This window comes from Sitophilus oryzae, unplaced genomic scaffold (assembly GCF_002938485.1).
Source record: "Sitophilus oryzae breed Bouriz unplaced genomic scaffold, Soryzae_2.0 scaffold_1165_pilon_pilon, whole genome shotgun sequence".
Classification (NCBI taxonomy): domain Eukaryota; kingdom Metazoa; phylum Arthropoda; class Insecta; order Coleoptera; family Curculionidae; genus Sitophilus; species Sitophilus oryzae.
Genome location: NW_022145799.1, coordinates 400,083 through 414,021, shown reverse-complemented (window position 1 = coordinate 414,021; position 13,939 = coordinate 400,083). Strand labels below are relative to the sequence as shown.

The window sequence follows — 13,939 nt, the reverse complement described above, 5'->3', positions numbered from 1 at the left end:
ATTAAAAAGATATTGGCTTGTATCCATCTTAAGTGGGACACCCTGTATATCGAGGATACATCAAAATGACATTCATAGCACTCTGTATGTTCTGAAGATACAAAAATATATTTAATTTCTCAAAGGTATATGGCTATTTTCATTCTAAAATATATGTGCATTATTCAGACAAATATAAAAGATCATAAAATGCAAAAAATATTTTTAGAGTTTGTTAGTAAAATTATGAATCAGGTACTATAAAATATTTTTCTATTCATATATTACTTCTTGCCTTGAAGGTGATTAAATATAAAATGTCATAATAAATTTCTAAGGTTTAAATGATCATCAGGAAGACTGTATCACAAAATTCCTTAGACATACAGTGTCCCTAAGTGTTATCTGTAGGTATAGTGTCACTTCTGTAGTTAGGTAATTTTGTGTATATTGATCTGGTCAGCAAAACTGCGTGGTCTGGATTTTAATGTGTAAGATTAGTGATGTAGACAACTTAAGTGAAAAATCAAATGTATTAAAGAGATAAAAGTTAGGTTGATACATTTCTTCTATGCGGTATGCCGGATTTTTCATCAACGTTTCAAACCGCACAAGTAAGTGTTTACGAAAAATGTTGCATCTAGGGTTGGAACTTTATTTTTCAAAATTAGTTACTCGTTTTACTACAGCTGTAATAGATTCTTAAACAACTGCCTAACAGAAATGAGCATTATTGAATAGCTTAGATATATTATCTTCGTTTATTATTTTATTTCTCGTACGAACCGGCAACACTGTATGCCGCTCTTTATTTTGTCTCTCTCTCTGTCAAGAGGTCGTATATATTTATCTCTGTCATATGCATTAAAATACAGACCACGGAGATAAAGTGACCAAAGCTAGTATATTGACACAAAAATGTGCATACAAAATTTAAGAATATGTTGATAAAAACAACTCTTTAAATTTGACCGCCCTATACATTTTTTTTGTATAAATACAGTCCTGTGTTTCATTATCTTTCCTTGCTGAAATCTACCCTCGGCAAATCCTGTATGTAAAATGAATATTACAGTAAATTCTAACTTGAGATTCATAATTGTCTGAATATTATGAAAAAAATCAACAAATCTATGTATTTGTATGTGGTATTTCTAAATAGAATAATCATATCTATTAATCTTCTTATACTCAAATTTTCATAGATAATCCTACATTTAATATAATGCATATTGCCTATTTATACTGATTCTTTTTTTAAAATATAACCTGAATAGAAATCTATACATTTATAGAGAGTGAGGCCTTATGACGTATTTATAGTAGTATCTATTCATTTCTTTTATATTTATTACCTACTAATAGAAATATATTTGTATTAGTATACCCACTTTTTCATAATCTAAAAAGGAAGTTATCGCTACACTCTTGGATTTTACACATGCACAATATCTTTTACATACAATTAATAAAGTAAAATTTTGAATATTCATAAAATGCCCTAAAGAATTTTGTAAATTTCACACGAAGTTTGTTCTCACTACAGTAATAATCCCTTTAATATAACAAAAAGTTTTGTTTTAATCAGAGTGGCTATAACTACTGCAAGAACAAACCTATTATGTAATGTATTTGATGCATATTTTTATGATTAGGGTTAAAATAACTTTGTTAAATACTTATCAAACAGAAAAAAGTATGGCGCTCATTTAGTAGATTCCTCTCAAACAGCACTAACGTGAACAGCATTATAATTATTATCATTGCAAGAACTATCAACAGCATCAACCGTTGACGTCATCTCCACGTTTTGATCTCCTTGTAAATTGTTTTTCACTTTTTCTTTGTGCTTTTTCGTTAAACCTGGCAACTTTGGTAAGTGTTTCAACACTGTTTTATTTTTTGATTTGTCACCCTCTTCTTGCTCCTCTGTTATAGAATCTAACGGTACATCTGATTGTTGTTGCTCATTTTGAATTGGAATATCATCTAAAAATAATTTGACATATAAATGAAAGTTCTCTCAGAAATAATTTAAATATAAAACATGCCTGGTAATTTCTTAGTTCTAAATGAAGCATTTGTTATCATTGATTTTGATACACTGTGAACATGAGAAGGTCTGGATGTTATTGATACTGATGGAGAATTCTGTAGCAGATTTTTTACAGCACTTGCAGCCAAAAGTACATCTAAAATAAAAGTAATAATAAAATGTTTCAAATCATTAAATTGTTTGTACATGCCTGAGTATGTCTCATATGTAGCTCTTTGAATAATATCGTGTAAAGCTTGAATAGCCCCATTTGCACACCTCTCAGCACCATGGTAAACTATATGTAACAGTTCTATAAGTAATGGGCCCGAAACTTGAACACGTGGCAAAATGCTGATTGGTAATTGGTAACTACTGTCACTTGCGATAGAGCTTCTTGTACTATCAGAATTTAGATTGAAACCCTGAGTAACCAACCTACATTTCAACAGTAAACAATTTTATTATTTACTTATAGATATATTAATATCACCTTGATATACTCCTGCAAGTATACTCAATGCCTTGGATTAGAACATTAGCTAATTGTTGATTATATAAAAACATAAGCGCTGTTACAACCCTTTGCCGGTTCTGGGCATTCAAGCTTTCAACTTGAGGTAAAGGACCCCAACTAACCAACTTTGTATTACACTCTTCCCATCTACGTAATGAGCTCTCAGCAATAAAAGTTGGTTCCAGTGTATGCGAATCATGATATATAGAGGATTGAGCTATACTTGGAATTCTAAACGATAATGTAAGTGGCTGGCCCTTTGAATCAACAACCTATTTTCAAAAAAACATGTAAATGCAGAGAACACAAAAATGTGTATTTTATTAATTACTAAATAACAATACAGCCTTGGACGTTGTAATGTAATTTTAATATTACTTACCTCAAGGTTATATAGACTGACTAATAAAGTTTGTACGGCTGTAAATGATTTGTCAGATAAATGTAAAAACACAAGTGATGGTATATACTGAACAGTAAACTTCCTTAATTCTGGTTCACCTGATCTATAGAAATTTAAGAGTTGTTGGCATATTCCATCAATTAACTAAAAAATAAGATATATAAAACTAAGGATCATATCATAACATGTTGGACATACATTATCAGACTTGTACTTGTGTGGTTCAGCTAAAATATTATAAAGGGCTAATATAACTTCGTGATTATGTTCTTGTTCTGCTGCATATGTATGAATTTCACTTTCAGTTAGCGATTCAAATTCATCCATCCACTCAAAAACCATAGTATAAGCCATTATTGTCTCCTGTGACCAAAATAAACAGAATTAAATAACCCACTTATATAGTGTGCATTTTGAATATTAATAACGTACCTTGCAACTTAAAAGTTATCTTTAGATAAACTGTGCCGTAATAAAGCTTGAAATTATAGATTGCAATTAAATGTTTTTAAAAATTGCACGAAATCATTATGAAGTGACAAAATAAATTTGACATGCCAAACAGAGACGTATATGATTTTCGACCATAGATCATTTATTTGTAGAACTAATAGACACGTTGAATATGGTTTGACTCTGTGGGATATATAAAAAAGAAGAAGTCATATCACTTTTTGACAGCCGTATAATCTTGGCAGCTAAGGCCGTAAAACCAATCAGGAAAAAATCACTTTTAGTCATATATAAAAATTAAAAATACAGCAATTTAAAATTAATTCTGTAACCTGCATATTCCTGCCCTTTTCTATACATATTAGTAATAAACTAAACCAGTCTAAACCCCTAAAATTTAGACAGTTTGGTTTTTTCTTACATGTAGAAAATTAGATTTTTAATTTTTAAGTGAAAGTTATATACTCGCTCATCCCTGACATAAATTAACTACCTACATCCACAGAATAGATATATGCGTATAGCCCTATCTGTGGTTTTATTTTCAAATTTTAAAATATGTTAAATTTAAAAAAAAAATTATTCCATGAAATTTGATGAAATTAGTAACGTAAAAAGTATAAATAATTCGATAAGTATGTTATGTTTAAAATTCTTTTATTTAGTAAAAGATCTCATAAATCGAATTATGTCTAAAATTTTGGAATTGATACACAATTTATAGATAAAAATAAGTAGATATATTTTTTTATTTCTTTAAATTTGGTATTGCTTTTTAAGTAACTTTATTAGTTGTGCAGAGTAATATTTAATACTAATATACGAGATTAAACAGTAAGGTTTATAATTTCTTCTAACTGTGCTTTTTGAATAAAAATATATCTGTACTTACAATGGTTGGAAAGAAATGAGTATTTTTAAAATAATTCTTTAATAAATCTTCTTTCATCTTGGTACAATACTAACAAAATCTGACACAATAAAACAACAAATCTGATTATAAACCATCATTTAATTATTTAGAGTTGATTGATTACAATAAAATCAATATATAACATCTGTTGTTTCACAATCATACTAGACATAGAATAAAATAAAAATATCGTATAAGATTTAAAATATAAATATGTATATACCACCAGTCAATTGTACCATTTTCACTAATAACGTTACATACTTTATCTTGAAGGTCTGTTCCTACCAAAGCATAATGTAGTAAAAATAAAAATATATTTTTAATTTTACATAAATTGCATTTCAGCTAAAAAAAAAGAAAAAAAAATCAAATTTTTGCCACGCGTTCTTGCCATTCATACAATCAAATTTATACTGTATACATTTAGAAATACAATAATAATGTACCATTAAGCATATACAGAGTAACAAAGAAACATTGAATTACAGTTTGACAACACATTATGCTTAGCCATATAAATTACCGGGAAATTCTTGATCGGACAGACTATCCTCATGGTCCGATTCAGGATCTTTCCTTTTTCTACCATAAGCCCTTTTACTGGTTGTGGGAAATGCATCCGTTTCTCCATGTAATAATGAATTTCTGTATAAAACCAAAGGTTGCCAATCTTCTCCTCTACTACTTGGCATTCCTAAAATTTTAAACAAGATTAAAAATCAAAAATAGTACTCTAATTCATAATGTTGAATAAAGGATCGAATTTTAACAGTTAAGCCTATGACAGAAGCATTGATAAATAATTTGAAGTAATTATACCGGGTGCGTCTCAAAAGTGGCTCCCCACTATAATTTTTTTTTATTTTTTTAGATAAAAAAAACAAGATTTGGTATATTAGTACCGTATGATCGAATAAAAACGGCGTCAACGATGGCTATGAAATGACGATCGATGACATTTCCCATATAATTTTACATATAAAATGACAGCGATCTTCATTTCATAGCCATCGCTGACGCCGTTTTTATTCGAAAAAAATTATATTCAATAAATTATATTATTATATTCATTATTATATAATTATATTCTTATTCAATTGTTTTTGGCCCCTTCGGTTTTTACCGGAAATGACTACAACTTGAATAGAATGACATCAACTTTTGACATTTTCTCATATGGTTGATTTGAAATTGTAACATGCGGTGCATAACGATAATTTGACTCGAAATACTAAGCGTGTGGTACCAAATTATTTGTAAAAAAATTCCTTTTCCAAATACGTTAATGAGCCACCCTCGTTCCGTTTGAAAAAATTGAGATATGATTAAAAATACGATTTGGGCATCTTTTAACTGGTCAGGGCAAGACCTAAAAAATATTAGACGATCAAATCTATTTTTCCAAGGCTCCTTGATTAAAAATTAGTGTTTTTAACACAGCCATGGCACTCTAGATTGAAATTTAAAATACGATTTTTTTTAAGCGAAAATGTCAAAAGTTGGCATATGTATGATATGTTATTCTATTCAGAGTCTCATTTTCTATTGAATAAAGTAAAAAATAAAGTGGGTACCATTTAAAAATCAAAAATTGTAGTCAATTCCGGCGAAACAGGAAGTGACCAAAAACAATTGAATATGTCAATCAATCCTAATTTATGTCATATACTAACATACCAAATCTGTTTTTTTATCTGAAAAAATAAAAAAGTTATATGGATGAGCCACTTTTGAGACGCACCCGGTATAATAAAATAAAATAATGTTCATTTTTATACCGTATAATCCAAAAAAAAACGGCGTCCAGTTGGCTGGAAAATGACAACCAATGACATTTCCCATATAAATTTACGTATAAAACGACAGCGATCTTCATTTCATAACAATCGCTGACGCCGTATTTTTTTCGGTCATACAGTATCCTAGCAAAATATATTTTATTTTAGGAATAATACAATAAGATCGAAAAAAAAAGAGCGTCAGGGATGGCTATGAAATGAAGATCGCGGTTATTTTATATGTAAAATTCTATGGGAAATGCAATCGATATTCATTTCCTAGCCAGCTGGACGCCGTTTTTTTTCGATCATACTGTACAATATAAGAAACAACAAAATTTGTATATCATATGATTTAGATTGTGAAAAAAAAACGCATCACAGAGGTCTTTCAAATGACAAAAGTAGGAGGTCTTCCAAAAAGAAAAATGTTATACGGAAATATCCGCTTATTTAAAGAAAAACATTCATTTACAACGTGTATATTATGGATATAAATTTCTAGGCAATAACGGTTATTTTTTTAAAATACAATTATGATACTTTTTAAAAATATCACAAATATTTAATTGGTCATTTATTGCCCCTTATTATATTGCCTAACAGGTAGGTTGTCCCTGAATTTCCAGTACCAATTCTTAAATATTATAGTGAATAATTTTTTTTTTAAACCATAACAACTGTCCTTTTTCTTATTTAACCATAATAATGATCTATTTTAACCTGTAATATCAATTTCATAGACTACCCTAATATATTTCTTTTATAAAACCACAAAACAGAAAGGCTATATAATAACACTTTAGATTGCAGGTAACAAGGTTTAAATTTTATATTCAATGGTAAATGAACTATAAACACAATAAAATATTTCTTATACAACGTGAAAATAATTTATTGCTTTATTAAGAGTAAAAATGATACTTTTTGTGGCGTGGCTGTACGTTTGACATTACATTTGAGGCACATAAAGTATATTTTTACTCCCAATAGAACATACTATTTTTTTCCAAACGTCATAAATCATTTTTTAAACAATTTCCAACGTCGCGAATAATAATAAATATTACCTTGCAGTAAATATATATTTGAATTTGACACTTAATGTTAGTTTAATAATATATTTTTGTACTTGCTTATACGTGCTTATAACACTTAACACTTTTGTGAGGTTCGAAAAAAGTTACCTGTGTGTATCCTCCTATCTAGAAAAGTCATAACGACTTTCTTATCTTGTTTCAGTAGTTTGTTGGTAAATTCGGTTAATATTTCTAAAAATGGTAAATTGGGAGGAGGTCCTGTAGGATCTTCCGAATTTTCAGCTCCCGTAACGGCAAACAGAATGCCCGCCCTATGCAATGCCGTTATGGCCTCCCTATTTTTCAACGCGTCCAATCCAAACGACAGGGCAAATCTTTTGGCCAACTCCTAAAATAAAAAAAATAAAAATGATTTGCAAAATTCAAACTAAATTTTTTTCATTATTTGGCATAATAAGTGTTAAATTTAGTAAATATTTGGCACATTTCATATTAACTGTACCTTTAATGCAAAGAATTCTTCATGCTGTCTGGTGTTTCTGCCCCCGCTGGCTCTCTGAACCTCATTAAACATCATATTCAAACTGAGGCACATAGTTAGGGCACAGTTCACTTTATTAATTTCCCTTGCTTTCCCTAACGTAGTTTTTATTATATCTCCGTATTCGTTATAACATTTCACATAATTTTTAAACACATCAGCACCTAAAAGATGTTATATTACTCCCAGAAATCCATGAAATGTATTAATTTTTACCAGCTTTTGTAGGCATTATGTTGTATACAATCAGTTTACAATAAGCAGCTAGGAAGTTTCTCTTTTTGTGAAGTTCTTCAATTTGGGGCTCATCACTATCGTTATCTGTCTCCAATATAAATACAAAAGTTTGAACAAATTCGTTTAATAATTGTTGAAGTTCCTTGCCAGGAACACAGGCTAATTCCCCCAAATATTCATGTCCAGATTTTAGTTGATCGCTAAAAATAAGAAACATCAATCATAAATTAAATGGGACAGCAAAACTTTAATTTTAATGTTCCGAATTTTGTTCCTTTTTCCACTAAATGTGTTTTCTTGTTATGTTTTAAGTTAAATCATTGTGTTATATCACTTTTCTTGTATTGTTTTGTGGAAAATAAAGACAATACATACCTAAACACAATTAACAAGTCACACAGTCCTATATAAGCCTCCTCCTTAATGAGAGTGTGAGGTGAAGACCTAATTAGAGTTTGAGATGCTTCAATAAACTCATTTAATTTATCTCTCAACTCCTGAACTTCTGAATGTTGCAAACCGCCAGATTCTTGAGAAGACTCCAGATCTCTCAAACCCCATAAAAGATAGTAATAGCACGAACTCAAACAATATTTTAAAGCTTCTGGAACTAATTTACTCTCTATATCCTGAAAGTTATTGCAAAAAATTTATTATATTATGTATGTAACTGCTATTTTTATGTATTATACCTTAAAATCTTGAAATAAGGTATCCCATAGATCCCACTGGTTTAAATTGTGACAAGCGTAAAACATTGAAACCTTTTTTAAGGAACTAATAACAGTGAAAACTTCATCTGCATTTGGAGTTTCTTCTCCTAACAAGAGATTTCTCCAGTCATCTATAGCATCCTTGTATGTAGATACAATAACATCAATTATAGTAGATCTTGCAACGTCACATTTTGTGAATATAGAATGACCTTCAGTACAAAGAATTTCAAGAGTTTTTGCAAGTGTTTCTAACACCTATTAAAATAAATAAAAAATAATGATCCTTCAGTAGATTTTAATAATATTTACCTCTGCTTCATGATGAACTTGTACTATATATTTTAATTTATTCAGAAGGGCTTGTAAAGATCCTTCTTGTCTTCCACTTGTATATAAGTCAAGATCAAAATACTGTGGTATACTTAAGAGATTTACCAATTTCTCTGGATCTGCTGAAAATTTGTCCAACAAATGTGGAAGTGTTACAATATAATGTTCAGTCAATTTCTGCTTATCTTCACCAGTCTGAAAAGCAATACCAATAATTAAAAAACAAATAAAAAAGAATGCTACTACAGAATCACCTGTTTGATTTCTCTTAAAGAAGAAACTTTTCTGTTAGGCCCTCTTCCTACAGGTGGCTCACCTGTAGCAGCCTGTTTCACACAACAAACCATTATTTCTATTAAACTCGTCTCCTGCCTGTAAAAAAAATCATTAACACTGTATAAAAATAAAGCATCTAAATGATACCTATTATCAAGAGGTTCTTCTTGTGGTCCTGGTTCTTCTAGCAACAAATCTGTCATGCACTCCCAATCCTTCATCATTATATTTGATTCAATTAAAGAATCTACTAAATATGCTGCATGCTCGTGTAACTCTGACTCAATAAAGAACTGAACCAGATCCCTTATAAAAGGGGTATTGGGAAGGCGTCGTTTTCCTCTTTTTGTCTTCCCTGCATCCATATCACCCGGCTGGAACAACCGTTCGTTCAAAAACTCACCTGCTGCCTGTGCTACTGCTCTGTGTGATGAATAAACCTGTAAAGCAGTTCCAAAAGTATGTTAAATTCTTTTTATTTTTACTCAATTATATTATTTACCAATTCATAGACATGTTCACAGTCTTTATCTGTCAAAATTTCATGATGGTGTTTCAAAATTGAAATCACTAATCTGACTGCTTGCACTGCAACATCATACTCTTTATCTAAGGTCATAGCAACAATCCTATCTTTGAATTTGTTGGTAAAAAGTTCCAACTTCCCTTTCAACTCTTCGCTAGCGTACAAAGGCTGTAAAGCCTGAAGACATCTCAGTCTTACTTCACCAACTTTATCATGAAGAGTCCAACCAATATATTTTAAATACGAATCGTCCAAAAAATTAGCATGAAACTTATGCATCCAGACACCAATTTCTGTCATAGCTATGGCCCTAATTTCTGGCAAAGTGTCACGGTAACGGTGCACAAAAACTGATTTGAACATGTAGGTTAACATATTCTTGATCTCATCCATGTTTTCTTCTAATTCTTGACGTTTTCCGAGAAGAGCTTCTAACCTGTCACTTGCCCTTTTCTCTCTTGATTTTTGCCTTTCTGCCTCATACTGTCGCTGGGTATTGTCCAAATTTATGGAAACTGTAAGAGCTACGTCAACCAAAGCTGTCATTAGCTTCATTGCACCTAATGTAGCCGTATGCCTAAAGGCTCTTACTTGGGAATCTGACAATCCAGTTAAAAGTGAAATCACATTGTCCATTAAAAACTGGTCATAGATAATTGTGTACTGACATTGTTTTACTAGAGTTTGTACAAAATCACAAAAGTTTTGTCTAAATTTCTTCCAAATTTGCCCAGCCATAATTAATGGATATTCTCCAGATTCTTCATCAAATTCTTCAGTCATTTTTCTGATAATTGCAGCATGTTCCATTTGCGCCTGCATTTCTTGAGTAATATGACCTTTACAACCGGCAGCATTAATAAAAAACTGCATAAGTGAAATTAATGCATTTTCACGATTTGCCTTAAAAATAATATTATAAATTATTGTATATCAAGAAAATTAAAAATTTTACTTTATAACTTTCAATCCAGTCATCTACAATATTGGTTAGAGAAACTCTTCCGTTTTTGATAATGCTATAAAGTGATGCATCTTCATCACTATCATGTCTAAGAAGTTCCACTGTAACATTATTCTTTCGTCCTGGAGGTCTACCTCGACCTCTACCCCTTCCTGGTCTTTCAGGTGGTGGAGAATAAGACGGCGGTGGCGGGGGAGGATTCGTTATACCTCTTGCTCTAGCCCTATTTAACAAAATAACAAATGTAGAGCATACTTCTAGAAAAAAAGTAAAAAAAACAAATAAAATGTTTTAAACCTGGTAATGCGTCTCATTCCAGGAGTTGGAGGTGATTCAAACATTGTGTCCGAAGCAGGGGCTTGCTCCTGGTAGGCCTCCCCATACATCCCCGAATGTCCATAGTTACCCCCGTAATTTTCTTGCTCAACTTGAGGGGTCATCGGATTTTCGTATTCTGGTGGTGGATCGTCGAGACGAATTCTTTTACCTCCTCGTCGATGCATATTTAAAATTATAAATTAAATTATTATTCTAATTCACTTAATCTGTTACATCCAAAAAATTAGAAAAAATGTAAACAAAGTAATAGACGCTTGTCATATTATGTTGACTTGTCAATTGTCATATGTATAAAAGATCATAGATAAAAAAATCTTATGAATCACGCCTGTTAACATTATATATGATCCAGGGTCATACCTAATATTTTTATTACAAATTTTATGACATAATTAGAGATATGAAAGTGGAAGTGTATAAAATATACAGCCATATATCTCTGTATAAAATTAACTTTTCTGCTTATATGGCGGAAAATTTGAATATACTTTATTACTCATTCATAATACTTTTTTATAGTTTATTATTAATTTACTTAAAGCTCGTTTGTGAAATAAACCTTAAACTATTCTAGGCTAAAAAAAAGACATTAAACTGAAAGAAAATAAGGTGAAACTGATTTTTTATTCTTTCTATGTTATGTTAAAGATTTCATAATTAATTAGATTATAATTTCATTGCAATTATAGAAAAGGTATATATTCATCAAAAAATTAAAAACAACGCCTAATATAGGTATAATATAACATATAAACAAGAAATAGAATATTTATATTTATTTACTTACAAACTATATTACATATTATATAAATGAGGTCTTATACAAGTGAAAATAAAAAAAAGCAAAGTACAATAGATTAATCTCTACGCTTCTTCTTATCTCTGTCATCTCTTTTCTCAGGTTCCTTCCGTTTACTGGCCCTTTTAGCTTGCGACAAGAACTGATCTAAACCGAATGGATCTTCCTCCTTTTCAAACTGCACAGGTCCACTGCGAGCTGCTCCTGACCTATCGGTACCGCCAAATTCCTTATCTGGTACAAATCGGTTTGTTTTTATTGCCTGCTCTAGTTCTTCTCCACCATACGCCTCCTTGTCAATATTTTTGTTAGGCCTGTACAAATGATTTGCCATTGAACCTCCATCTCGCCATGGTTTATCGTAAACGTTATAAGCTTCATCGTCGCCATATCCTTGACCCAAACCTTTGGCTTGACCAAACAAACGGGAATCAAATTGAGTTTCATTTGAAGAAACGCCTCTTGCTGGCATTCCAAGAGCAACTTGTTCAGATATATCTCTTTCTCTTTCGCGCTGTAATTTACTTCTCTTGTCGGGAGCCGCTCTAGCTAGATTTCTCTCCCTGGCTCTCTCTTTGTGTCTATCCTGCCTAAGCAATTCTCTCTCTTGTTCTTCATCGTCCATGTTCTTAGAATGACCTGCTCCTGGTACTTTAATGCCGGCCCTTTCATCACGCGCTTTTTGGGCCAGTTGCCTTAAATGCTCTTCTTTGGCTTCTTTTTCTTTCTGCGCCAATTTCTTCTCCAGTTGTGCTCTTGTTTCAACAGCTTCACGAGCTTTTCTGTCAGCAATATACAAAGCTTCTGCCAGTTTTGCAAAATTTTCATTGATATGTAACTGTTGTAAACCTCTTCCATCTGCTGCTAATCTTTTATCTAAAGGCACTGTGTATCCCTTGGCGTTTTTCCAGTTCGATATGCACGGTGGAATTTTCCATTCTTTCTGTTCCTTCACTGTTACTCTTCTAGTAGGACTATGTAACACAGGTGCAGGGGGAGATGGTGGCCCTCTTGGAATTTTCTTGTTGATTTTAAATCTCGGCGGCTCCATAGGGTCAACTTGAGCTTCAACTAATCTGATAATCCTCTGCTTGGCGCCAGAATTAAAGGCAGCTCCTTGTTGGGAAGGAGTGTAACGAATAAACTGTGCAGGGCCTAATTTCTCTGCAGCACGAACTGGCATAGCGGCAGCTATTTTGGAATTAGTAAGCCTCATCAAAGCCTGTCTCGTTTTTTCAGTGGTATCTTCTACCTCTTCTTGAGATGGTTTTTCTAATGAGGGGTCGTTTTCAGCAACTACTTCGACTGGCAAAAGATCAGAGAGTTTAGAATATACAATCTTGTCTTTGGAATGTCCTTGTCTCGCCAAAACGTCATATTTAACTTTTCCATCCGCATCTAACTGTACAGCCAGAGCATTAGAAGATGAGTTTTTCTTGCGCCCCATTTCCAACGGATATTGGGCAACATGAATCTCTGGAAATGCACCTCCATCGCCATAATCGGTAACATTTCGGGGGACCCAGCCTCGTCTTTGTCCGTATGGCGGGGCTATTGCTTGTGCGGAAACTAGTTCCATGTAAGGCTTTAAAGCGGCTCTCTTTCTTCTTTCATCGTCCCTATCCCAAACGGGTTGCACTGGGGCAGGTAATATAGTTGAAAGTTCCATTGTATATTATATGGAAACTAATAAACACTTTACTACACTATCTTAAAACTGAAGTTAAAGTAAAATTTCAAAATTTGTTAAACTACAAAACTTAACAATTCCAAGACCAACGACTGGCAAATGGTAAATGGAAATTGAAAACTGAAAACTGAAAACGTCAAGGAAAAATCGCTGCCTTTTAAAGCCGAAAACTTAAAATGGCGTCCTGTCATGGTGTCATGGCGTCATCAAACTGTCAAATTATTTTCAAGAGATGCGCCACAGATCAGTTTGATTAATAATTTTCTTATGTGTGAGGCAAGGATATATAGAATAATGAGGGTTGTATGTTGTAAATAATAATTTGATGTCTTTCGTAAAAATATTTTTTTACTACCTACTTATTTTTTACACAATACTGTGTCCATAAAGAAGATAAATA

At 31.9% G+C, this 13,939-nt stretch overlaps 3 protein-coding genes across 3 annotated transcripts; all 3 read right to left on the bottom strand.

Moving 5' to 3' along the window:
* Positions 1–537: 537 nt before the first annotated feature.
* On the bottom strand, positions 538–3,489 carry LOC115887811 (hyccin). The gene is made up of 7 exons (XM_030907324.1): positions 3,367–3,489; positions 3,133–3,297; positions 2,914–3,078; positions 2,508–2,803; positions 2,226–2,452; positions 2,031–2,171; positions 538–1,968 (listed from the first exon to the last, which is right to left on the bottom strand). Exons 2-7 carry the CDS (start codon positions 3,286–3,288, stop codon positions 1,703–1,705), a joined length of 1,251 nt encoding a protein of 416 aa, XP_030763184.1. The 5' UTR covers positions 3,289–3,297; positions 3,367–3,489; the 3' UTR covers positions 538–1,702.
* Positions 3,490–4,379: 890 nt separating this feature from the next.
* LOC115887786 (cohesin subunit SA-1) lies at positions 4,380–11,314 on the bottom strand. Its single transcript, XM_030907285.1, has 13 exons — positions 11,009–11,314; positions 10,703–10,934; positions 9,724–10,650; positions 9,369–9,661; positions 9,200–9,317; positions 8,925–9,140; positions 8,592–8,870; positions 8,275–8,528; positions 7,879–8,099; positions 7,624–7,826; positions 7,269–7,509; positions 4,827–4,997; positions 4,380–4,648 (listed from the first exon to the last, which is right to left on the bottom strand). Exons 1-13 carry the CDS (start codon positions 11,212–11,214, stop codon positions 4,629–4,631), a joined length of 3,381 nt encoding a protein of 1,126 aa, XP_030763145.1. The 5' UTR covers positions 11,215–11,314; the 3' UTR covers positions 4,380–4,628.
* A 499-nt stretch (positions 11,315–11,813) lies between these two features.
* Positions 11,814–13,722, bottom strand: LOC115887780 (puff-specific protein Bx42). The gene has a single exon (XM_030907279.1). It carries the CDS (start codon positions 13,516–13,518, stop codon positions 11,908–11,910), a length of 1,611 nt encoding a protein of 536 aa, XP_030763139.1. The 5' UTR covers positions 13,519–13,722; the 3' UTR covers positions 11,814–11,907.
* Between the last annotated feature and the right edge of the window lie 217 nt (positions 13,723–13,939).